Source organism: Plodia interpunctella, chromosome 30, assembly GCF_027563975.2.
Source record: "Plodia interpunctella isolate USDA-ARS_2022_Savannah chromosome 30, ilPloInte3.2, whole genome shotgun sequence".
Taxonomy (NCBI): domain Eukaryota; kingdom Metazoa; phylum Arthropoda; class Insecta; order Lepidoptera; family Pyralidae; genus Plodia; species Plodia interpunctella.
Window position 1 is genome coordinate 751,024 of NC_071323.1, and position 27,874 is coordinate 778,897.

The 27,874-nt window shown below is 37.8% G+C and overlaps 1 protein-coding gene across 4 annotated transcripts; it reads right to left on the bottom strand.

The window, feature by feature from the left end:
• Positions 1-1,008: 1,008 nt before the first annotated feature.
• LOC128682420 (unextended protein-like) lies at positions 1,009-27,678 on the bottom strand. 4 transcript variants are annotated; one of them, XM_053767078.2, is made up of 18 exons: positions 27,142-27,678; positions 24,296-24,754; positions 23,137-23,239; positions 21,183-21,498; positions 20,211-20,467; positions 19,880-19,996; positions 18,752-18,923; positions 14,327-14,518; positions 13,431-13,577; positions 11,210-11,350; positions 10,518-10,657; positions 9,560-9,686; positions 8,956-9,085; positions 8,100-8,196; positions 7,811-7,939; positions 6,780-7,167; positions 6,166-6,435; positions 4,785-4,831 (listed from the first exon to the last, which is right to left on the bottom strand). In XM_053767078.2, the coding sequence occupies exons 1-17, from the start codon at positions 27,582-27,584 to the stop codon at positions 6,167-6,169; spliced, it is 3,627 nt and encodes a 1,208-aa protein (XP_053623053.1). In that variant the 5' UTR covers positions 27,585-27,678; the 3' UTR covers positions 4,785-4,831; position 6,166. The 4 variants fall into 4 exon arrangements, with proteins under 4 accessions (XP_053623055.1, XP_053623054.1, XP_053623053.1 ...); XM_053767077.2 differs by having other exon boundaries at positions 18,752-18,938; XM_053767080.2 differs by lacking the exons at positions 6,166-6,435; positions 6,780-7,167; positions 7,811-7,939 and adding an exon at positions 1,009-4,271 and having other exon boundaries at positions 4,769-4,831; positions 27,142-27,677.
• Positions 27,679-27,874: the final 196 nt, after the last annotated feature.

Sequence of the window (27,874 nt, forward strand, 5' to 3'; positions counted from 1 at the left end):
CAGGTCGATCTGAAAAAGGATCAACAACATACAATTCTAACACTTCCTTCACTTTACATACTTGAGGTTGCAATATTTGTTAAATGTAATTCCCACGCCTTCGTGATGTTGTGTTCAGAAATCATCGGGATAATATAGACTATGTTTACACCCTTCTAAAACGGCATTACTCAGTAAAAGTATTGTATGTATGGCACCTACAATTTATAACAAAATTCCACAACAATATAAAGAGAAGAATTTAAATTTATTTAATAAGCACCTCAGGTCCTTACTGATTGATAAATGTTATTATAATTTGAAATATTTTTTTAATGGTAGACTTTGTAAGTTTTATTTATTCAATTTAGTTTTGTGGGATGATAGCATGCTCTCCATTTAAATTTGCATACCCGTGGACGGTGACACATGTGGATTAAGTTTTTCTTTTAACACCACATTATAAAAAAATGTAAACTCATGTTTACGCAAATAAATAATCTTTGTCTTTGATCTTGACTTGACCGTGCATCGAAACTAAAGAATTCTTCAAAATTATTTTTGGCTGGGATCCATTTGTAAAGCAGTGGTGGTGTAAACGCTCACTCGCTTCCCTCGCTCGCTTTTGTATTGGTCACAAATAAACTAACAAACTTAATTTGCCGTTCTGTAAAAAAAAGTTATTTAATTAAACGAGCGAGCGAGGTCTACAAATCAAACTTGGGGCAAAAATACATTTTTGTATGTGTGTCATGCGATAACTTTCAAACCGCGGTCTGATTTTGATGAAATTTAAAAGGTATGTAGGATCTGTCAATAGAATTTTTAAGTTCATTCGCAACAAGATCAGTTAAGTAGTTTTTGAAATGTTCACAATTTTGTAAAATCTCATCAAAAATTTATTGTGTTCGCGAGGTCAAGTTCGCGGCGAACAACTAGTGTACGAAAAGTACACTATGCTAAAATAATGTTATGCCAAAAAAAGTTATGTCAACATCACTGTGCCGAAGAATATTAGAAAAAACTTAATGATGCAAAGAGAGAATCCCATTTTTATTATAAACATAAAATAGAAGTTATTTTATAAAAAGTGAGTCTCCATAGGCTCAACAAATTAAAAAATCATTCATGGTGTTTCTCAGAGCGTTTCGTTGCGACCGCTGCGGCCGCTCTGTCATTACGATCCGTCGATTTTCTCGAGGAAGGAATCATTTCCAAAATCAATCATTCATAAAATTTACATTACCTCTTCATAGTCGTATTCCTCACGGCTGAGGGTCGTGGTCATTACTTGGAATGAAACACACACAACAACTTTCTTGGGACTATTAATGAAGTGGTTCGCCATTGCCGTCTCCATTTCACACACAAGTTAATAATCAACCAGTGTGCTGGTTTCCTCACGATGTTCTCCTTCACCGGAAGCAAGTGGTGGACGATGAAAACTACTACACATGAGTCAGATTGGTATACAAACTCATGTGGCACAATTCGAACTTGGGACCTTTCGATCCACAGGCGGGCGATTTAACCATTACACCACCACTTCTTGGCACACACACACAAACACACAGTTCAGATTAATTATTTTAAAGTCAGACAGTGAAACTATTAACTCTTGTCTTTGTAAAAATTTGAAATATTGTAATGACAGCGCGGCCGCAGCGGTCGAAACGCTCTGCGAAGAAACATATGTAATCCAATGAATTTAAGTATAACGACTTTTTGACGTGACAACGTCTTAAATTAGGTTGCGGCTGGGAGTCACTTATGAAAAAGTGTAACGCCCGGTAACGTTACGATGAGTCACCGAACGAGAGAGAGGCCCGCCGAATGCCTTGCGTCTCTCTCCCACTCAACTATGATCGGTCTGCCGCGCGCGTAAAAAGACGTTGTCACGTAAAATCTTCGCCCGTAAAACCGACTTTACAGGCAACCATTTTTTTTTTTTTTTTTATCTATAATACTAGAAAACCAACATACATACGTGCATGTAGACATATATTCATACCTACTTAACGTACTAAATCTATTTTTTTCAACTAGAACAATTAAAAAGAAAACACTCAAGGAAAACACTGAAGCCTATTTTGGATGCGTACGATTTTCAACCTTATACAAGTTTGTATTGTGGTCTATGTTCTCATGATACTTCGCCAGCATCACGCACGTCGTCATGCACGGAAAAATACACCAAATATCTGATATCGGATATCGCTGTCAATAAGGTCCAAAATCGCATGCAGGAAAATTAAGGTTAAATGCGCTCACTTGTGACCTTGAAACTTACAAGCACATAGATTAAGTCACATGTCGGTTTAAAGGTTCTTCCTCAGCCAGATAGCCTTGGAGACCAGCACAAAAATTAAGTACAAGCGCCAAAATCAATATTCAAAATAATTTTAAATTACTAAATTCTACAACAAAAATCAGTCTAAAACTTTAATCTACACAAATACTTATAAAAATACATTTATTTACTTTATACTAGCGTTTGCCCGCGGCTTCGCCTGCGTATATTTCTCTGTTAACGATTTTCATACAAACTTTCACGCTACATTATAGAATTTTGAAAATAATGTTTGAACTGAGTTCTTGAATTACATGCATACCAAATTTCAATAATAAAATCGGTCCAGCGGCAAACAGACAGACAGACAGACTTTCGCATTTACAATACAATTTTTATGGAAGATTTTACACAATAAGCCGCTGTTTAAAACGCCACTCTGTACATTTTTCCCGATTTCCGTGTAACTTCAAGTCTTGTCGATTATTTTAATACTCGTTCAAACAATACATTACAAGATTTTTTTTACATTCATTCTCAAAAATGACTAGAAAATTAAGTACTTCACGTAATACAATGCTAGGAACACGCGCGCGAGTCCGACTCACACTTGACCGGTTTCATTAAGGGTGAGATTCGAACAATTCTCTTTTAATCACATCGCTTAAGTCGCACACTTCGACCGCACCGCTCCCCACCGGCAAGAAGAAGTTAATTGAAAATTGAACTTTATAGCGTCCACTGTAGACATATTTTGCATTGATAATAAATTTGCGGACCGCTCGATGTCAGCTCTCGTCTTGTCAACGCAAAATGTGTCTACATCGGACACTTTAAAGCTTATTTTTGATTGAACGTCGTCTTGCCGGGGGGAGCGTGCGGTTTAGATGTGCTATGTAAAGTAATACTTATTTGCTTTATACATTATAACACTGGTCGTTTTTACGGCAGCTAGGTATATGGCGGTCGTAATCGTCACATTAAATTTGACTGTAATATCGATCAAATATAAAGGATTTATACAGGGTGTAAATATACCTCCGACAAAACCGAGACCCACGTAAACTCCCCATCAATATGAACATTTTTCCCCGAAGAAATCATGTCTGGGAAATCAGTAGTTTCCGTGATAATGAAGTTCAAAGGTGAATTGAACATTTTCATTTTTTTTTTTGCAGATTTGTCTAATTTATCGTGTAACCGTAATTTCATCCAAAGAAACCTCATTAAAATGTTAAAGAATTCCCAATCAAAACTAACTGTAAAGTTTAATACATGCAATGAAAAATGCCATCGCTACAGCGACACACGCGCACAAACTCACGGCTCACAGCTGATTCGCGCGCGAGCCGAGGTCATTGACACGATGTGCCGCGCTATGTTCGCTGTGCACTGATTTTGATATTGAATTTTTAAATTATTTTCCTATATCCCAGTCATATTTTTACTCTGAAGTAACCTTAATTGGGATACCGTATGCATACCTTACGGCTGTGTCGGACGTACTTTTACACCCTATCCCTATTATTAATAAAAACCTTATTCTCTGATTAGCCGCGGAATAGCAATTCTTTGTATTGTCTCGTTCTTTCAATGTCAAATGCTGAAAAGAGAGAGAGGGACAAAACAAAGATTTACCACTCCAAGCCAAATCAGAGAATTAAATATTTATCAATAAGGCGGCTTACGTTTAGCCTAAACCTGCAACCAGTCCCAGATTGTTACAACTAGGTGTTTCCATTCCGGCTTGAGGACAGAGAAAGATTAAAGGAAATCTTCAGGAATGATGTTCTGACCGCACTTCGGGGTAACTTATTAGAGATTCATCGATCCAGAAATCCACTAATCGAGTCACTGCTGATATTAATCAAATGCAATTATAATTATTCTATTGTAGTAATTTTTCTTGCTCGTCACATCCGTCCCGCGCGGGGGAGGGGCGGCGGGCGAACGTGGAGCGGGTGTGGGGGGAGGCCGACACCGGAAGGGGGTTCGGGGACACCTGGGATTATTGTTAACACTATATTTTTGCAATCAATAATAAAAAACAATACTAGGACAGATTGAGCTAGCCCCAAAGAAGTTCGAGACTTGTGTTATGGGATACTAACTCAACGATACTATATTTTATAACATATACATATATAGATAAACGTCCAAGACCCGGGCCAATCAGAAAAAGATCATTTTCCATCATGACCCGACCGGGGATCGAACCCGGGACCTCTCGGTTCAGAGGCGAGCACTTTAGCACTGCGCCACCGAGGTCGTCAATCGATTAGATTTTAAGCTGTGTATAAAATAAAATCTTTTTACAAACTTGTCTTGCTACTTAATTTTGAAGCAGATATTTTCAACCGATTGAGTTGAAATTTCGCACACGCGTAAGTTTGGATGACAATGCATTATTATAATATGCATGACCTGATGAAACAACGGATTTTTGAAAGTTTTTTTTGATTAGATTTTAATTAGATTATAGTTTAGTTATTTTTATACCTGTCTAGACGGAGTTTTCTGTTCGCCAGTAATGCTTATGTCTTCATCAACGGATTCAAGTAACTGAAACAAAAAGTGTTTATTGAAAATTTTGCGGTATAATATATACATGCATGTATTGCTAGCTTTGACCCGCGTGAATTTTCTCCGCGAAATCGGACCAGAAATCAAGATTTTCATACTTATACTTGTCATATGGGAATTGAATTTTTGAAAATAAAAAATTAGCCTATGTTTATGGGTTCTTTAACTACATCCAAATATAATAATACCAAATTTCATCGAAATCGGCCTAGTGGTTTAGAGCCGTGAAAGCGGAACAGCATTTGTAATATTAGTATGGATATGATAGGCAACTATAATATTCCCATAGGTAAAAGTTACCGTGGTAAAATCATAGCCGAATTAAGAATTAAAGTTCTTGCCTTTGAAATCGAGCAAGATTCGAATCTGGGACCTTTCACAGACGGTCTTAACCACTGGACTACCGGCGCTAACTAAAATATGCGCAATACTTAATCAAATCAAATCATTTATTCAGAAATTAGACCTTCACAGGCACTTTTTCACGTCAAATTTTATATTATTAAACAGTAATTTCTCTATAACCAACAATACTACTTAGGTACTTCCAAAGTGATAATTAGTGATATCAAATATTATACTTAATACTTTATAAACCAACAGAATATAATAGTTTTACAGATACAATTAGGTAGTATTTAGAATTTAAGATTTTAATTTTGATTTATTTAAAAAAATATATAAATTTTTACACTCTCGCTAGTACAAAAATATCGTTAAGTTGTGACAATTTTTAAACGATCTACGAGGACACACAAAAATATATAAATAAAATCTCTAGTCTGTCTATAGCAATAGGCGTAATAATATATATATGTATATTTATTTATTTATCTACCTATATATCTACAAATGAGTATATAAGTGTTTCTCAGAGCGTTTCGAGCGGTGCGGCCGCGCTGTCATTACAATTTTTCGGATTTTGTCAAAGACAAGAATTCGTTTCACTGTCTGGCTTTAAAATAATGAATATGTACCATCATTTCCACAGAAATGACAATTTTATGAATGACTAGATGTTGCCCGGGGCTTCGCTCCCGTGGGAATTTTGAGATAAAATATATGCCTATAGCAATTTTGTATAATGCACCTTTCTAATGGTGAAAGAATATTTGAAATCGGCTCGGTAGTTACGGAGATTACCCAAACAAGCCTCAAACAGACAAACTCACAAACTCTTATCTCTTTATAATTATAAGTATAGATTGATTTTGGAAATGATTCTTCAAGGAAATTGACGGATCGTAATGACAGCGCGGCCGCAGCGGTCGAAACGTACTGAGAAACATCCACACATGAATCGAAAAATAAACCTCATGTTTGATTCCTTTCTAACAGCCTAATAATCTTCGACAATTGCATTAGGACCAGCTCGTCCATATCTCGCTTGCGTTCGGTGTCCTCACGGTCGAAATCCGTGTGTTTCTCGACCGTTTCTCGGTCGAAGTTGGTACGTTTCTCGATGGATTCTCGATCGAAGTCCGACCGTTCGGCGGAGTCCACGTCAGGGAACGTCAAATCGTGGAAGGTGAGGAGGGAAGAGTCCGTGTGGAAGGTCGTCTTTTTCTTTATACGCTCTGTGTCTGTCGATTTATTGTATAAACTACATGTTGCCCGGGGCTTCGCTCCCGTGAGAATTTTGAGATAAAATATAGCCTATAGCAATCTTGGATAATGTACCTTTATAATGGTGAAAGAATTTTTGAAATCGGTTCGCTAGTTTCGGAGATTACCCGCCTCAAACATACAAACTCACAATCGCTTACCTCTTTATAATAATGGTATAATAGTATTGGATTGTTATGAAATTTGATACACGGGTAGAATATAACCTGGAATAACACATAGCGTACTTTTTATCCCGAATATGCCACGGGAGCGAAGCCCCTAAGCGCAGCTAGTAAATAATAAAGAAAAATAATCTAACCACTTTTCCCATCAATGCTTTTAGTCAAAATAGTTTTGTTCAACCAATAATTGTTCTTAACGCATTCGTCGCAAACATTCGCGTCCAAATCCTTCTCGTGTCTTGTCATTTCACACGAATTCGGCATCGATTTCACGAACATATCATTCGAAAATGATTTTGTTACATTCGCCAATGATTTTGTCGTGTCGCACGCGTTCGCCATTTTGTCAATGTTGGGCCAATGTTGGTCGTATTGGCGGCTGATGTTTGGCAAACATTTGGCATAGTTCTGTATACATTTGCTAGAGTTTGTCGAATATTTGTCGGCTTCTAGACGCTCTGATGAGGGGTAATTCTGAGGAGATACTTGGAGTAGTTCTATTATATTTATCTGTTTCGCGTTTGGCTGTAAGGTAACAATAGTATATTGTAATATGGTTTTTACCGGGACACGAAGCGGAGCGCGGTAATATAGCCGTGAGTTTAATACACGCGTGTCTCATATGACGTTGTCGATTTATTATGCTAAATTATTATACACTACCGCCATGAGGAGATTTATTACCTGGAATTAAACACACACAACGACTTTCTTGGCACTATTAATGGAGTGGTTTGCGATTGCCTCTCGATTTCACACACAAGTTGATAATCAACCAGTGTGCAGATTTCCTCACGATGTTTTCCTTCACCGGAAGCAAGTGGTGGTCTATGAAAACTACTATTCATGAGTCAAATCAGTGTACAAAATTAGGCGTGTGCGGGATTCGAACCTGAGACCTATCGACTAATCGAATGGTTAACCAATCGACAACCACTGCACCAAACTATCTACATACTAACTGATCATGAAGAAAAATAAACCTTATTACCATTTGGATAAGGACCACAATCCTATAGATTGTAAGCCATGTGTAATATGTATTCCTGCACTACACATTGATACAGAAAAAAAAAACCTTATCATGATTGGAACAAGGGCGAAAATCGTCCGGATTGTCATTAAATGGGTGTATGTGCACTACACATTAATACACAGAAAAATTAACCTTATTAGCATTGGAACAAGAGCCACAATCGTCCGGGTTGTAAGCTGTGGGTGTACTAGTCGATTTCCCCAATAGCTTTTTCGATATCATTGATATAGGAATGTTGGCGCTCGAGGAATGGCAAAGGTGCTGGAAGGAAACGGACGAATTAAGAGGACCTTATGGACACCGCCTAATGAATGAATGAATGAATGAATGAATGAATGAATGAATGAACGAACGCATGAATGATTGAATGAATGAATGAACGAACGCATGAATGATTGAATGAATGAATATACATATATACCTTATCAACTTCGGTGTCGAACTGTTCGTTTGTTGCGCCCTTCGATAGTGCGCCCTTTTCCATCAGTGTTGCCCTCTTTGCTGCCAAGTACAACGACCTGCAATATAACAGTACATTGTACACCGGTAAATGAATATCACAGATTCTACCGAGAGTTGTTGCGACCCGAGATGTTTAGTCGAGGGAAAATAAGCGCGGGCGCAGTGGTAAAGTGCTCGCCTCTGAACCGAGAGGTAACTGATTCGATCCCCGGTCGGCTCATGATGGAAAATGATCTTTTTCTGATTGGCCCGGGTCTTGGATGCTTATCTATATACGTATTTGTTATAAAATATAGTATCGTTGAGTTAGTATCCCATGACACAAGTCTCGAACTTACTTTGGGGCTAGCTCAATCTGTGTGATTTGTCCTTATTTATTTATTTTTATTTAATATTGATGTAAGAAGACGGAATTGCGTTTGGACCTGTCTAAGTAACGTTTGCAGCGATGTTCATTTATTTGGACCGGGTTATAAATAATTCCCAAGAGGAACGAAGGATATTTAATTGTCGTCCAACCTGCACTTTTAAAGTTAAACCTAATGTATGTCCAATACTCACTCGTAAGAATAAGAAATTTTATATTTTGTATAAACACTTAATTGAACTTTGTATTTCTCATATGCAAGTGAATTGTATTCTTTTTGAGGGAAATAAATGATTTAAACCGTTCAATTATGTACACGTTACAAACATACGTACAAAAAATAATATTTTTGCCTCAAATAGATTTGTAGACCTCGCTCGCGTCGCTCACTCGGTCAACTAGTGGGATAAGGGTGATTTTTCACAAATTCATTCACAAAAATACTTACCGTTTGACAGTGAGATAGAAGAGCTCGGTGACAGCGCGCACGGAATAATCTGGAACGAACGTGTGCCGCAGCTGCGCGTCAATGTTTATATTCTGCAGCGACCCCATTGCCGAGGCGGGCGGCGACTCAGCTGGAGGAGGAAGGAGTATATGTTTCATCTGTCTCTGATAATATATCTTTGGATAAATCTGCTCGTAGAAGCGAATGAACTTAGGAGGCGATAGTAAGACGCTCAGGCGATCCGGCTCTAAGGACCAATAATGGTCCTTCCGAGTCTCTTAGGTGATATAGGTACATGGGCTATGACAAAATATGGTTTATTTTCTCTCCACCCTTTATTCGCATAATACCAGATTCTCAAAATATCTTAAATTATAATAAATATAATTATATCTTAAATTATCAAAACAGCTGACTCTCAATATAACCGAAATTTGACACTTAATATGAAAATTGTCCACAAAGTAATTAGAAGCGGTAAACAAAAGAGTAATATATATAGAGAATCCGCTCGAAGAACCAAAAGTGGTCCTTCGAGCCAGATATCTATTCTATCTCCCCGAGTAATTAGAATCGGGTAGACAAATAAGATATAGTGACTCACCAACGGCCACGTTCTGCGCAAGCGCCTGCACCCCGAAGTAGGTGAAGGGCCCCGCCTCGAACACGAGGTTCTCTCGTCCCACCGTCACCTCCACGCGGCCCTCCACTATCAACACGAAGTAATCCACCTGCGATGTAACATTCGAATATAGAGTAGCTGATAATGTGTAATGTAATAAACAAAATGAATGAAAAAACTTTTTCAAATTCCAATCATTTATTCAGAAATTAGACCTTCACGGGCACTTTTTCACGTCAATTTTTATATTAAATAGTTATTTCTCACAAGCTACAAACTACTTAATTAATGACCACCCATTTTTTTAAATAAATAAATAAATAAATAAATAAATAAATAAATAAAAAGGTCAGGTCGAGATGGAAAATGATTTTCAGATCGACCTGGGTCTTGGATATTTATCTATATATGTATTTGTTATAAAATATAGTACCGTTGAGTTAGTATCCCATAACACAAGTCTAGAACTTACTTTGGGGCTAGCTCAATCTGTGTGATTTGTGCTAATATATTTTCTAGATATTGGCCAGGGCTTCGCTCCCGTGGGAATTTTGAGATAAATTATAGCCTATAGCAATCTTGGATAATGTGCCTTTCTAATGGTGAAAGAATTTTTGAAATGGGTTCGGTAGTTTCGGAGATTACCCGCCTCAAACATACACGCAAACGTTACGCTGCGTCTCAATTCGAATCGACTCGATATTGACATTTAAATAGCAAAGTCGCAATACGCACACAGATAATCTATAATATTATTATAAAGAGGTAAGCGTTTGTGAGTTTGTATGTTTGAGGCGGTTAATCTCCGAAACTGCCGAACCGATTTCAAAAATTCTATCACCATTAGAAAGGCACATTATCCAAGATTGCTATAGGCTATATTTCACCTCAAAATTCCCGCGGGAGCGAAGCCCCGGGCGACATTTAGTATAGTACTCACCGGTTTACCCTGCTGAAAGACGTATGTACTAGGGTCCTTCTTAGTTTTCCCCTTCAGCTTGATGTGTTGTATCACGTCCTGTCTCAGGAGGCGACGGAGTACAGTTTCCGATACTGTATCAGGCCTGAATGCGTCAACACCTGACGGCGAACGTAGAATATGCGTGTAATCGTACCCTAAAAGTGCCCTTTTCGAACTGGTTCCTGAATCCTACTCGCGCCACATGAGTTTGTATACCAATCTGACTCATGTATGCAAAATTTCAAGAAGATTGGTTGAGTAGATAGAGCGTGAAGAACAAACAAACTTACTTTCACATTCTAACCAATATTATAAATGCCAAAGTAAAGTTTGGTTGTTTGTTACCTCTTCACACACTATCTGCTCAACCAATCTTCTTGAAATTTTGCATACGTGCAGTTTGAAGTACGGAGAAGTACATAGGGTACCTTTCATCGTGGAAAATTAACGCGTACAAAAGCTAGTAATAATATTATAAAGAGAAAAGATTTGACATTTTTGTTCGTAATGAATAAATTAAAACACTGCTGGGCCAATTTTGATGAAATTTGAATGAAAAATGAAATTGATGACGCGGGCGAGGCCGCGGGCAAATGCTAGTTGATAACATTAGTTAGAATAGTACGATATAGTATGCGAAGATATCGTTATATCACAATGTCGATACGTACTTGTGCTGAGAAACTGGAAAGTGGCCAGAGTGAGTTGCGGTGATATATGTATGTGTTGATTTTCGTGTCTCTCCGCGAAGGCGGCGAAGTCCTGCAGCTTGTTCTGCGGGCGATTGCGGCGCCGCTTCGTGCGGTTGTCCACTGGCGGGCAAACGTTGGATTCACACCATTACTACTATTGAAGTGAAAACTTGTTTAGCGGCGTTGTGCACTTTTTGTTTGTGATGGGTAGAAAATGTTAATCTCGCGTCAGGACGCGTGACCTGATCGAAAATTCGTAAGACCTAAGTCAAAAATGCACAACGTTAATATTCAAGTTTTCACTTCTGCCGGCGCTCGCGGAGTGCAACCCGGTTTTTGTACTAACTTATCCTCTGTCGCTTCTGTCTGTTTATCTCAAACACAAAAACGGATGCACGTATTTTCTTCATGAGGTTTTTAGCAATTTAACAGGGTTACTGGTATCAAACGCAAAACCTCCTAAAGACTACTTGGGTACATCGAAACAAGCAACTTTTATTCTACGACTGTTCGTGATTTTTTTTTGTATGAAAAAAAAATATTATTTGCGATTCTACACATGTTTACTGTATGCAATAGCCAAGCAACACAAGACAGTACAGTAGCGTTATGTAGCGGAATCGAACATAGAGTTAACGTTTTGTAGAAACGACATTAAAACTAAAAAAAGGATTATTTTTTTGTATATATTACGTTTAGACAAAAGTCGTAGAACAAAAGATGTCAGTCTCTATGTACCTTATGCGCCTTTGGAAGGTTATGCGTTAGATACCAGTAACCCTGTATACAGTGTTTACTGAGGAAGGTTTAGCTGTATAATGTATTATGTTTAAACCGAGCGAAGTCGGGACGGACGGCTAGTGACTTATATAAATTAAAATGGACTTAAAGACTACTTTCGTGGTCGACAAAAATTGGACTTTATTGTATTAACAAGCGGCCCATTCCGGCTTCGCTCGAGTGAATATATAATAAATACGCCCAAACCTTCTTCAGGAACCTTACTATACTGAACCTTACTATACTATATTGGTGAAAATTGTATCAAAATCTGTGTAGTACTTTTTGACAGACAGACGTACAGAGGACTTTGTTTTATAATATGTAAGTATTTAGATTTATTTATTAATTTTTAGACATTTAAAAAAATCCCCGACTTTCAATATTCAGTTCGATAACTTTTGAACGGATGAACGGATTTTCATAAAATATGGCTAAGATCACTCGGGATAAAATTATCTGTGACAAATTCAAATTCAAAATTCTTTATTCAATTTAGGATGATATACATCACTTATTTACAAAAAATTACTTAAACTAAGTCTACTGCCGGCTTCCAAAGCGCAAGTGAAGAAGAAGCGGCGCAACAAACTTCACCGCAGCCTTTTCTCCAACGACGTCAATTAACAAATATAGGTCAGGTAAACATAGGTCAGTTACAGATAAAATAAGAGGAATACAGAAAAAATATACCTAAACGAAAATCGGCTCATTCGTTTACACAGACAGATACACAGCAGACAGACACGTTAAACTTATAACACCCCACTTTTTGCGTCGGGGGTTAAAAATTATACAACTAAAGCTTCATTAGGAATTACACTATCTATTGGTGAAACATTAATTGCGGTGAAGTTTGTTGCGCCGCTTCTTCTTCGCCTGCGCTTTGGAATTCGGCAGTAGACATAAGTTTAAGTAATATTTCGACGTCAAAAAGTAAATCATACTAAATTGAATGAAGAATTTTTGAATCTCAATGTGTTTTTGAGTTGATTGCGAACAGACAGAACAGACGGCTTTGTTTTATAATATGTAAGGATACAGACATATATTTTTTTTAAATAACGAGATGAAAATGTTGCGGGAATCGAACCCGCGCCTTCCCGGGACAGAGTTCTTATAACTTCAATCATGTCCTCCAATGTGACCAAGACAATGGTCTCGTGTAAAGTAGTCGTTGTTGATTGAACGAATGAAATGAATGAAACTATTTGAAGCTCGCTATGTCTGTTTCGCTCACAAAATTTTCAACTTTAATATCTGTCAAACAATTATTTCAAGAATAATCGAAAGAACGAATGAATGAATGAAACGAATGAAAACTCACTGAAAATAACTTCTTCAACCACAGATGTTCCTGAATCTCTCTCAAAAGAAATATTAAAAATGAACGAAAGAACGTATGAAATGAATGACTCACTGAAAACATCGGTTTCGTCTACGATTTCGGCTTGTATCATCTCCTCAATCACGTCCTCCAACGTGACCAGGCCTATGGTTTCGTAAAACGGATCGCCTTCCCCTTCATTATTGATCCGATGGACGAACGCCATATGACCTTTGTGACCTGAAACAAACATCATTCATTCACTTATATGTTTATTTATTACTAGTTGTTTGCCGCGAACTCAATATTTTTTTCTAATTGTGAATATTTCAAAAACGACGGTATCGATTTTGTTGCCAAGAACTTAAAAATTCTATTGTCAGATCCTACATACCTTGAGTAGGAGTTCCGCTCGCGTGAGAATTTCGGAACAAAAAGTACCCTATGTATTATTATTGGTTATATTCTACCCGTCCTATCAGCTAAACCGATGGACCGAATTCGGTGCGGATATAGATAAATATACGTACTCAAGTATTTTATTTTTTATTAACCTCCTAAAGGGTACAATGGGGGTGAGTTTTTTATGGAGTAGAAATTATTAAAAATCTGATTTAAAATATGAATTACTTTTATGGTCTTTGAAATTTTTGGAGGTTGAAAAATGACAATCTCACCATCTTTAACGCCACATGGCCTTTATGAATAGCATCTATTGTGTGGCATAATGTGACTGTGCTCTGTTTGTTGCCATTTTTTGATTTCATTCGGCGTGGATATGGATAAATATACGTAAACAAACATAGGATACATTTTTTTAAATTAACCTCCTAAAGGGTACAATGGGGGGTGAGTTTTTATGATCAATTTCGATTAAATCTTGAGTAGACATCATTAAAATCTGATTTCAAATATGAGTTATTTTTAAACAAAACTCAATCCCCAAAGGGGATGAAAATTTCTGGGGGGTGAAAAAATGTCAATCTCACCATCTTTAAACTGCTTGAACATGAGGTCAAGGGTGACGTCCTCGAACACAAAATTGCACGGGTTCTGGTAGTACTGGCACAGGGTGCGCAGCGGCGTGTTGTCGTCCGGGTCAACGAACGCCAGGTCCTTTATGAACAGCACCGTCACTATGTTCGTGCGGGAACCTTCGAACACCGGTATGCGGGAGTAACCTGTGGAAACAAAATGCTTTTTCACAAGGTTGGTAATCCATACTCATACTACTTCCTTATTCTTGCATATCATGAAACAAAGTCCTATTATGCCGCGTCTGTCTGTCTGTTCGCGATAAACACAAAAACTGCACGGATTTTCATGCGGTTTCCACCAATTGACAGTGTGATTCCTGAGGAAGGTTTAGGTGTGTAACTTGCATTTTTACCCGAGCGAAGTCGGGTCGGGCCGCTTGTATGTTGTAAAAGTTTGTGAGGATGTGTGTGTGTGTGTATATGTTTGTTACTCTTTCACGCGAAATCTACTGGATAGATTGTTGTGAAATTTGGTACACGAGTAGAGTATAACCTGGAATAACACATGGGTACATTTTATCCTGAAATTCCCACGGGAGTGACGCCCCGGGGCGCAGCCAGTATATTATAAATGCGAAAGTTTGTGAGGATGTAGGTATGTGTGTGAGTCACTTGGAGTTTAAACACAAATACAGCTAGACTTGTGTATTTCAGCTACTTTCATAGCATTATGTCCTACGGACTATTAGTTTGGGGTAATGCAGCTGACATAGGAAAAATGTTTGTATTACAGAAAAGAGCTATCCGTTTTATTTATGGGTTAAAACCTCGAGATTCTCTTCAAGAACTCTTCAAATCAATTAACATCCTCACTGTTGTATGTCAGTATATCTTTGATGTGTTTATTTTTGTCAAATCAAATTTACATTTATATAAAAAATTAAACGAAGTAAATAGTGTAAACACTAGAAATAAGCACAAACTTTGTATGAACAGATTTAGGCTTAAAAAGGTTCGGCGGTCTTTCGTGGGTCAAAGTGTAAAATTATTCAATAAACTCCCTGCAGAGGCTATTAATCTGCCAATGAAAAAATTTAAAGCTTTTGTTAAGAAAAAATTAATGGACAAAGCGTATTACACAATTAACGCCTATTTGACTGATAAAAACGCTTGGATCCTCCCGACAACTTTGCCACTCCACACATGATCTCCTAATTTTTATTTTACTGTTTTTTTATTATTTTATTTATAATTTTTATTTTTGTTATAATAATTCATATATTGTGACATTTAAATTTTATTTGTAAAACATGTACGTGATTTGTGATCTTCAAGTGTCTGAATTATACTTCTATTTCGACGAATAAGAATTGTAATTATGAAGTCATGGGAATCGAGTGTGTCATGCTCACTCAAATGGTCAATCTGGTGGTGGCGTCGTGGGCCGGGTCGTGAGGTTCCCTATATTATGGTTGAGCTACGCGATGGCTGTCCCATGCGTCAACTCGTGAACGAGTGCTGCCAGAGGGAACTGGTCATCTCGTTTCTCATATATTTTCATGTAAGTTAATAGTGTTTCACATCGATATATATATTATAATCAGCACTCTGATCACAATCATAACCTGTTTTGATATACCTTTTGACTATGTACATTATGTACTTTTATATTATTAAAAAAAAAACAAACATTATAATGATAAGCCGATCTGGCATGATAGGGACCAACACTGTTCAAATGAGTTACTTTCGGCATTTCTTCTCAGCAGTGGGGTCGTTCCGAAATGCCAGTAGTTTGTAGCTTGTGAGAAATAACTATAAATATAATTATTGACGAGAAAAAGTGCCTGTGAAGGTCTAATTTCTGAATAAATGATTTGAATTTGATTTTAAATTTGAAAAAAAGTAGTCTATGTTTGAACGGGGGTCTTTCACGACACGAATACCAAATTTCACCAAAATCGGTCCTGCAGTTTAGCTATGAAGGCGAAACAGACAGACAGACTTTCGCATATATAATACTAGCTATTCGCTCCCGTGGACATTTCGAGATAAAAAACTACCCTATGTGTTATTCCAGATTATATTCTAACCGTGTACCAAATTTCATAACAATCCCTCAGGTAGATTTCGCGTGTAAGAAAGAAACAAACAAACAAACAAACAAACAAACAAACAAACAAACAAACAAACAAACATCGTCAAACTATCGCATTTATAATATTACTAGCTTTTGCCCGCGGCTTCGCCCGCGTGATTTCCCACACGAGCAGTTATTTTACCGGGATGAAAGCTACCCTATGTCCTTCTCCACATTTTAAACTACATGTATGCAAAATTTCAAGAAGATTGGTTGAGTAGATAACGCTTGAAGAGGTAACAAACAAACTCTTTTTCGCATTTATAGTATATTAGTAGGATTTATCAAAAATCAACAAGCTACGCTTGCTTCCATAATCATTACATAACGCATCTAAAATTATCTGAAACACTTCCAGCTATATTTCTCAATTGGACAACGTCCAAGTGTGTAAATAGGTTAAGTGCTTCGAACGTCATCCCGGCTCCATGTCATACACACATATGGCCAATAGTGTTATAGTTTTTTATAATTTCACAGCAAAATAAATTAAAATTTACTTTGGGAATAACTTTAAATATATTATGACGAATCACACAGATCGAGCTGGCCCCAAAGTAAGTTCGAGACTTGTGTTATGGGATACTAACTCAACGATACTATATTTTATAACAAATACATATATAGATAAACTTCCAAGACCCGAGCCAATTAGAAAAAGATCATTTTCCATCATGAGCTGACAGGGTATCGAACCTGGGTCGTCTCGGTGCAGTGGCAAGAACTTTGCCACTGCGCCACCAAGGCCGTCATGTTTTACTCTAGAATACTTATGAAGTACGTATGAAGATCTTCTTCACAAGTACAAAATAAGCAATCAAAATTGAAGACGCAATTCATCTCGAAGACAAAGATCAAAATCTAATCATTTATTCAAAAATTAGGCCTTCACGGCCACTTTTTCACGTCATATTCTAAATTAAATGATGTTTACCAAAGCTACAAACTACTAGCATTTCGGAACGACCACTGCTGAGAAGAAATGCCGAAAGAAACTCATTGGAACAGTGTTGGTCCCTATTATGCCAGAACGGCTTACCATTATGTTAAATATAAATTTATTTTCTCAGTAATATAACAATGTAAGTACACAATAAAGTACATGGTCAAAAGGTATACTTAAAATCAAATCGGTTCACCCGTTGACGAGCTACGGTGCCACGTACACAGACAGACACACTTAGCGGTCAAACTTATAACACCCCTCTTTTTACGTCGGGGATTAAAAACGGATTATACGTTCATTTATGACAGCATCTGTCAGAGTTCGCTTGTGTGGAGTTATTATATGAATGTTATAGCATCTAAAAGCGTTCCGTAAGAGATTGACGTAAGGCCGGTCGTAAAAACACAGCGGAATCAGTATAATCATCAAATAAATCTATACTATTATTATAAAGAGGTAAGCGTTTGTGAGTAGGTACGTATGTTTGAGGCGGCTAATCACCGAAACTACCGAACCGATTTCAAAAATTCTTTCACCAATAGAAAGGTACATTATCCGAGATTGCTATAAGCTTTATTTTATTTCAATATTCCCACGGGAGCGAAGCCCCGGGCGACATGTAGTAAATCTTCGTCGAAAATAGCATTATCTATTTGTGAAACCGCACGAAAACAGTAGTGCGTGCAGTAGTTTTAAAAATAAATAAAGTAAATCTCTATGTGTTTTTTTATAAATAAATATTAGGCCTTAACAGCTGAAAAGCTTCAACAGTATTCCCAAAGAGAGTTGACTTCAAACCGGCGAATGGTCGTAAAATTACAGCCGAGTCATGAAAAATTTACTAGAGTATTCCTAAATAGAGTTGACGTCGGTCCGGCGGCCGGTCGCAAAATGACAGCCGAGAGTGAGAGAGGACGTCGACCTTACTCACCTTGTAGTGGTCAATCGCGGGATGGGTGATCGAAAATGTTATCTCACGCTTTTCTGTGCATCGAAAGTCTGTATTTAACGTTAATACCTACCAATTGGATGACGTAAAAGGCGATTGAGTTGGTAACAACCCTTAACAGCTGAAAGGCATCAACAGTATTCCCAAAGAGAGTTGACGTCGGTCCGGCGGGCGGTCGTAAAATTACTGCCTAATCATTAAAAAAATTATATCATAGAGCATTCCTAAATAGATTTGACGTCGGTCCGGCGGCCGTTCATAAAATTACAGCAAAGTCATAAAACTTTTCATTTTACTACGCGACACTACCCGCGAACGCGAACATTCCCAAAGGGAGTTGACGTCGGTCCGGCGGCCGGTCGTAAAATCACGGCCGACAGTGAGCGAGAGGCACCAACAAACCCGACTTGACGATCTCGGACATGGTCTCGAAGTCCAGCACAGATGTGATCGGCAACATGAACACGTCCTCCAACTTGGTCATGACGTCTGACACTGTCTTCTTGCGGAGCTCCAGCGCGCCCGATATTATGTTCACCTCGTCCTTGTCCAGGTCGTTGACGTCTGTGGTGACCTTGAACGACATTATCTAAGTGATATATATTAAACTTTCACGATCTGAACACACACGCGATACTAACATTGAATAGTTGTTCGCCGCGAATTTGGACCTGCGCGAACGCAATGAATTTTTACAAAACTATAAAATGTATAAAGCGCGAAAGTATAAAGAAACAATATCACACGTACCCGTGTTAGATATGATTTTCAACTCGGTCCTGTCAAGCGACATCAGGCCTAGATTAAGGCCGGAGAACAGGGCGGAGAACGTCAAACATATTAATATCAAAATTAGGGTTACCCACAGCGGCAACAAGGTGTTGTGGGTCGCTATAACCTTGTACGGTTTTTACAAAACTATAAATGTATAATCATAAATATTATTTATAAAGAGGTTAGCGTTTGTGAGTTTGTATGTTTGGCGTAATGTAAGCCGGGTAATCTCCGAAACTACTGAACCGATTTCAAAAATTCTTTCACCATTAGAAAGGTACATTATCCAAGATTGCTTTAGGCTATATTTTATCTCAAAATTCCCACGCGTGCGAAGTCCCGGGCAACATCTGTGCGTGGCAATAAAAATAAAACAATAAAATTAATTTATTTCAGGCTTCCATAGACCCATATAACAATAAATTTATCACTTCATTATATTTTAATGTAGTAATTGCACTACAAATCAACTTGGGGCAAAAATAATTTTTTTGTATGTATGTTTGTAACGCGATGACTTTCGAACCGTTGTTGGTCTGATTTTGATGTAATTTGAAAGGTATGTAAGATCTGCCAATCGAATTTTCAAGTTCGCTGGCATCAAAAGCAGTTTTTGAAATATCCACAATATTGGAAAAAAAAAAAACATCAAAATTGTGTCCACAATTTTGAAAAAAAAAAACCATCAAAATTTATTGTGTTCGCGAGGTCTAAGTTCGCGGCGAACAACTAGTGTAATTTTGAGTTAAAGCTTACTTTGACTAGCTCCTTAAGTCGCTCCCTGTTGTAGACGCTGCCTATCTCCTCGCCTAAGAAATAGTCCAGGAGCTTGCTGACCGGAAACGCCAGCGGAGCCGTGAGCGCCATAACAGCCTAAAACATATAGTTTGTATTGGGAAAGCTTATTAGTTAAACAGTCTAAATATTTTCCTGAAGGGAAAATTACGCGGGCGAAATGTTCATTCATTCATTCTTTCTTTTATTAATTAATCCCTTCTTTCATTCATTCATTCACTCTTATCGTTCATTCATTCTATAGTTCAATCATTCGTTCATCCATTCATTCACAAGAAAGTTTGAAGTTTACCTTTGTGACAACAATGCTCTTGGCGCCAACCATCAACCCATGTCTAGAACATATGGCCTGAGGCGTGATCTCGCCTAGTAGTACGATGGCCAGCGTCGAGAATATCACGGCGAACAGACCGGACGTTAATTCGTCCAATAATATCGTAAATGTCGAGTTGACGGCAACATTTCCCAATAATATGCTGCACAATAGGTAATTCCCGTGATCGCGCACGGGCATAATCGCGCGAGCGTATTTCCTTTCTTGCTCTGTGCCTGTTGGAAATCAGATTGTGTTTTAATCGTGATTATTGTCAGTCGAGATTGCGGCATTAAACATGATTACTGTCGTGTACTGCGTGTGGTTTTGCGCCCTGGAACAGGACCACTATGTGGATGTCGTGCGAGACGACTGAGGTACACACAGCTTGGGCAACTGATATAGACAATTGCATTCCCAATGAGGGTTGACCTTGGGCTGGCGGCCGGTTGTAAAATCACAGCCGAATATAAATTTTAAAAGTTATTTTTCATGCTGACCCTGCTGTGGTAATATTTTTTTATCTTCTACGAATTTATTTTATATAGTAATCATGATTAATGTAATCGTATTAGTTCTATAAGATTACAAATAATAAGATTAGAGTCGAGCAGTGGTCGCAGCCGGGCTGGACTAATGTGACCTTGTGAGCTACGGTGTCACGTACACAGACAGACACACTTAGCGGTCAAACTCATAACACCCCTCTTTTTGCGTCGGGGGTTAAAAAGGTTCGTTAACATAGTTTACTAGCTGCGGGAATTTTGGGTCAAAAATGTGTTATTCCAGGTTATTTTCTACCTGTGTACCCAAAGTCATAACATTTGGTCCAGTAGATAAGTGGAAACAAACAAACTTACTTTGGCATTTACAATATTAGTTGGGATGTGTACATTGTACATAGTCATGTGTTCAAAGCGCGAAAGTATAAAGAAACAATATCACACGTACCCGTGTTAGATATGATTTTCAACTCGGTCCTGTCAAGCGACATCAGGCCTAGATTAAGGCCGGAGAACAAGGCGGAGAACGTCAAACATATTAATATCAAAATTAGGGTTACCCACAGCGGCAACAAGGTGTTGTGGGTCGCTATAACCTTGTAGGGTTCCGTGCCCTGATGTATGTATTTACCCTCGTCTAATGACAGATCATTCGTGTCGCCATTTAAATTTTTCACACACAAATATAATTTTGCGCCTGGTATTGATGGGGGCGCTGTGATGTCAAACGCTGCCGACTTTTTTGTTACAGTGTCCACTTTGACCTGAAAATTTGTTTATCTGTCAATTAATATAGTATACACAACTCTCCCGTTACTGAGTGAAGTATATATATATATAAGTATATATATTTTGCTTTCATCAGCACTTGATCACAATCATAATATGTTTCAGTATACCTTTTGACCATGTACTTTATTGTGTGCTTACATTGTTATATTACTGATAAAAAATTATACATAAATTTATATTTAAAAAATGGTAAGCCCTTCTGGCATAATAGGGACCAACACTGTTTGAATGAGTTTCTTTCGGCATTTCTTCTCAGCAGTGGTCGTTCCGAAATGCTAGTAGTTTGTAGCTTTGGTAAACATAATTTAATTTAGATTATGACGTGAAAAAGTGCGTGTGAAGGCCTAATTTCTGAATAAATGATTTGATTTTGATTTTGACTGACAGATTTTCGAAAGTACCGTCCGTTATCGGACAAATAGAAGCCAAAATATTTTTTAAAATAATTTTTGTCTGTCTGTATGTTTGATCGCCCAAGCATACAGTGCCTTAATACGGTACAGTCGGAGCGGGAAGCTATCATCATTAGGACTAGGTGTTATTTTGCCTCACATACGCTGCAAGAAGGAGGCCGCCATTTTGCGTATGACGGCATGGAATCCATCAACTGTGGCTTCCGCAAACATACCTGACGCACTGCGACATCCCTAACATCACCCTAAAGCTTGTTATACTATACTAGACGCGCAAATCTCAGATTTCAGCTCAGATTATTTTACGCCCAGTCAAATAGCCAAGTAACTTAATTCTGTCCCTAGATCAAGATATAATTTTTTGTTGATTCATTTGCGTAATATAATTGAAGGTTAAAGGCGTCTTTATATAGTCTGCAGTCCGCGTTGACTGCGACCTACGAGAGTTCAAAAGCAACTGTCTACGCGCATGCGCTATGACGACAAGCTCGCGTCTAAAACAACAGCAAATATGGTGGATGACAGAAATTGTTACGTAGAAAATATTCATAGCGCAGGCGCGAACTTGTCGTCACCCATCCAAGGGAGCCGTCCCTTGGATGGGTGACTTGTAATTGCGCCCCGAGCAGTAATGGCTCACGCTACGACGCAAAGCAAAGAGTTAGTGGATAGACAAGATTAGCGCATTTAAACAAAGTCTTATTAGTATAGTATAGATAACACGTGACTCGACGTGATTGGATCGTTGAAATAAGTGAAATTCTAATCATATTTTAGTGACTGCAAACCTTATGAAAAATGTGTTTTTTATTATATGTGACTTCAGTCTCAAATGACTGATGGGGGGGGGTTGAATTTGTATGAAAATTAAATCTGATCCGCTTTCGCAGATTACTTAAACTGTTAAGATAATTTTGAAATGTGGAAACGATTTAAGAACAAAAACGATGCATGTTTTTCAATCAAAAAATCAAAATCAAATCATTTACTCAGAAATTAGGCCTTCACAGGCACTTTTTCACGTCTAAATTAAATGACATTTCGGAACGACCACTGCTGAGAAGAAATGCCGAAAGAAACTCATTCAAACAGTGTTGGTCCCTATTATGCCAGAAGGGCTTACCATTTCTTCATACAAATTTTCGACCCCCGGGGTCGATTTAGCGGACAAAAGCTGGGTTATAAATAAATACTCACCAAATATTCTCCTTTGAGTATGAATTTGCATTTCTCGCCCATTTCCTGCGGGTAATCGGTGAACGCGATGACTGTGCGCGGTGTCAGGCCATCCCCAAACAATCTGAGGAGCGAAGAGTGAGTTTTCATTCTCGACATTTCATTGACGACCTCGGTGGCGCAGTGATATAAAGTTCTTGCCACTGAACCCCGAGTTCGATCCCCGGTCGGGTCATGATGGAAAATGATCTTTTTCTGATTGGCCCGGGTCCTGGATGTTTATCTGTATGTATGTATTTGTTATAAAATATAGTATCCTTGAGTTAGTGTCCCATAACACAAGTCTCGAGCTTACTTTGAGGCTATCTCAATTTGTGTGATTTGTCCCAATATATTTATTTATTAATTCCACTACTCACCGTCGAATTGATTCGAAGTGGGACGCATCGAACCAATCACATTAAAAATAGACATAAATAAAAATGTATTTATTTATTCCATAACAAAATGTCCTTAAAAATAAGTTGTAAACTAAGAAATATAAATTCAAATTCAAAATTCTTCATTCGATTTAGGATGATATACACCACTCATTGACGTCAAATACCGCCTTCTTCCGAAGCGCAGGTGAAGAAGAAGCGGCGCAACAAACTTCACCGCAACCTTTTCTCCAAGGTCTCCAACGTCAATCAACAAATGTAGGTCTTATACATATAGCAGTGGACAATTATCGTTGTGGAGAACCAATAAGAACCTGTATGTGCAGGTCACCATTGCGGCGTGGTTGTTGTTGCGTCACAATGGCGCAATGTGATTGGTTCGCTGCGTCTCACTGCGAATCGACTCGATAATGAGATGTAAATAGCAAAGTCGCACACTGTTTAGATAAATTTTGTTATGACCCCTCCACACTATCGTCGAACAGTTCGCCAAGCTTTGGCGGATTCGGTAAACATCGCTTTTTCCGCTTTAACGGCTAAACCGCTGGATACATTTTGATGAGTTTTGGCATGCATATAGTTAAAGAGCCCCGTTCAAACTTAGGCTACTTTTTTTTTTCAAAAGTCAACCCCCAAATGACTATAATGGGGGGTTAATGTTTGTATGAAAATCGTACAAAACTGCTTTCGCAGTTAAATTCACGCAGGCAAGATCTAGTAAATAAATAATTTAAACTCACCTCAGCGTGACCCCGCTGCCAGCTAAAACACTTGGCACACCGCCTTCAGTTATCTTTGGTTCCTTCGCTGAATCCTCAATGCGCACTCCATCGACAACTATATTCATCGGATCACCCTTGACCGTTTCCATCACATCTGTCATTTGTCTTGTAACCAGTGTTTCTTCTCCATTATCAGGCTTTGTAGTCAAACTGTCTCTTTTCCTTCTGTCCAAGGATTTTTCATTCATAATCACTGCATTCTTAACTATGCCACCAATAAGATCCTTATGTGACTCATCGAATTGTGACATTACACCCTTGTATATTATCGTATTAGGGTCAGATATATCTATATCGTAAAGCTTTCTGGTTAACCTGGGTTTGGGGTTTAAGTAATTTACACTGATGTCATTGGATAAGTCCTTCCAATCGCTGTCCACTTGGGTATTCTGTACATCTGGAGTTTCCGTTGATTGCCTGTAAATAATTTAGTTTATAATGATCTATTAATTTTGAGGTTTCATTGGCCGCTGTAACGGCTCAACCTGGCTCGGCTCATTAGTCAATTCAGGTCGGACCTCATCCCATGGAATGATTTATCAGTACAATCAATCCATGGTCCCGGCTTCACTCGTGTAAAACATAATACCATAATACCCCTAAACCTTCCTTAGGAATCACTCTATATATTGGTGAAAACCGCATGAAAATCCGTTTTTAATTTTATCGCGAACAGACAGACAGACGTGGTAGAGGATTTTGTTTTATAATATGTTAGAATTTTCCAAAATGGCGTATCAATAAAACTCTTTGTTCGCGCAAAACGTAAACCATACGGGTTGGAATTTGATGTGGTTTTCACGGTTGTATAACTGATGAACTAACTTAAAATCTGGTATAAGTTTCATCGCGATACGTTGCTAAGAACCCGAGATATTGAATTGACAATAATAAGCTATGAGCGGACACGCACGAAATTAAAACTTTGACCAAACATATAAATTTCAAATGTGTCACAGTTGTTGCTTACAAGGTTAAATATCGTCTGGAAACATGTTAAATCTTTATGGTGACATCTAGCAATGAAATTCAATAAAATAAATTACAAATATCCTATTTCTTGCTGTGTGGTCGCTATGTATTTCTAGAAATAATATGTTATGAGCAATATATCTTTAACACATTGTGTAGAGTACTAGGTTTTTTTTTCTTCTAAATTGCTGACAAGGCACTTTGTGTGACTATGTCAGCCTCGTGGGGGATCTCTGATATAAACTTATCTAGCTTTCATAATGCTTGTCCACAAGATATAAATGGATTTAGCCACCTGTGATAACGGACTGCTCAACACTATGTTCAGCAAACCATTACACACGGGCACTTTGGCTAAAAATGTATCACGTAGGGCGGAATATCTATCTTTCATAATGCTTGTCCACAAGATATATAAATATATATATACTTAACATTGTGTAACGTACTAGCACTTCAGTAACATTTTTATGGAGCTTGTGGCATTGGTCATAAGTAATTAATTTTGTAGGTGCTTCAGTAACATTTTTATGGAGCTTGTGGCATTGGTCGTAATAATTTTGTTTATTACGCTTGCAAGTTAAGAGATGCTACTGCTTATAATGCCTGTTTTAGATTAGTGTTGAATGTGGGCACAAGATTATTGAATCTGAACAGAGGCAAAGCTTACTAAGGAGTATCCTAAATGGTAACCTATTTTAGTAGGTTTGGATTTGTATAAAACTAGCTTTTGCGCGCGTTACACAGTTATTTTTTCAGGCTGAAAAGTACCCTACATCCTTCTCCGCACTTCAAACTATATGTATGCAAGATTTCAGGGAGGTTGAGTAGTAAGAGTGTGAAGAGGTAACAAACAAACTTACTTTCGCATTTATAATATTAGTTAGGATTAGGATATAAGAAGCATAGTACTACAAGCCTAACCTAACCAATAGTTAGATCAGTTATTTCGAAATCTTTTTTTCTTGTGGATTCTGACCTGTTCCTATTGGACTGTAATATGGTCACAATCTAAAAAAAAATAAAAAATGTCATCTTGACTTTTCGCTCTTCTGTCTAGGCTGGATACCTAATACGTTTTCGCCACAGGTTTTCACTCAATGAAAATATAATAATCTTGTGCAATCTCGGCCGATGTTTTATTTCACCAATTACTTTTCTAACACTCCATCCTATCTGGGGTTGATAAAGCCCCACAGTCAGTAAACCAAATTTTGGTGTGGAGTAAGAACAGCTGGGCTGTCCAGAACATTTGTAGCAAAGATGATTCGACACTTCGATGACAAGGCATGTCATCAATGCCTTAATTAGAGGTGCGATAGTCATTATGGCCGTAAACAGTCAGGGTATATACAGGGTTACAGGTGTCAAACGCAAAACCTCCCAAATACTACTTGGGTATATCAAAACAAGCAACTTTTATTCTATGACTTTTTGTGATTCATAGTTTTTTTTTCATATAAAAAAAAATCAACAAATCAAATCAAATCGACAAATCTTAACTCTATGTAATATCCAAGCAACACGAGACACTACAGTAGCGTTATGTAGCGGAATCGAACATAGAGTTAATGTTTTATAGAAATGACATTAAAACTAAAAAACAAACAACGACGACAAAAGTCGAAGAACAAAAGATGTTAGTCTTTATGTAGCTTCGAATGTTATGCGTTACAGTTACCAGTAATCACAGTAAAGTATTGTGCGTGTAAGCAATGCCAAAATATATGTTTTAAACATTTAAAGTAAGTCTGGCTTTTTGTTTTAGTCATCAATTCGAAAACCTACCAAATTTGATTCCATCTAGATAAAAAGAATTAAACAAAACTTACAATATTTTCTCCAAAACCGTTCCAACTTCATCGTTTGTGGGATCCAAGTAAATTTCCTCACCCTGATGAATCCAATTACCACTAAATGGGGCTTTATTTTTGTCAACAAAACGTAAACAAAAGTAAATTTTTCTATTTTCCTTCGACACTGTAACTTCACTTTTCGTATGCCATTGTTCAGTTTGCACTTCGCTTATTTCATAATTTGGATAGCTCACGTCACAGCTACCACCTTCAGGAGTCAATCGCCAAGATAAATGACCGAGAAACTCACCACCGATAGCTTTTAGCAAATAATTACAATTTATTTGATCGCAATTTTTCCGCAACACTTTCAACTTCACAATCATTGGTTCTGTATGAACTTTCGCAAGTGCGATTACTATTACAATTAGGTAAATTAAAAAGCCACTAGTCCGCAGCACTTTGAACACCGGTGCCATTTTTAAATATAGCGATTCCAAAATAAAATAACGCAGTGCGCTTTTTATGTAAAGCTATCATAGAGACATTTGTGTTATGTTTATTTGAAAAGTGAGTGATGAGTGATGACAAGTGTCGATATCGATGGGATTAGTGATTTTGAGAATTGAAATGAGTGCATAGATATAAAAACATTATATGTGGATGAGTGAGACTGAGACATGATCAGGGGAAGCTTTTCATTGTTTTATCGGAGAAAAATATCTCTATTTCAAACCCCAAACTTAAGCGTGGGATGAGAATCTTCTAA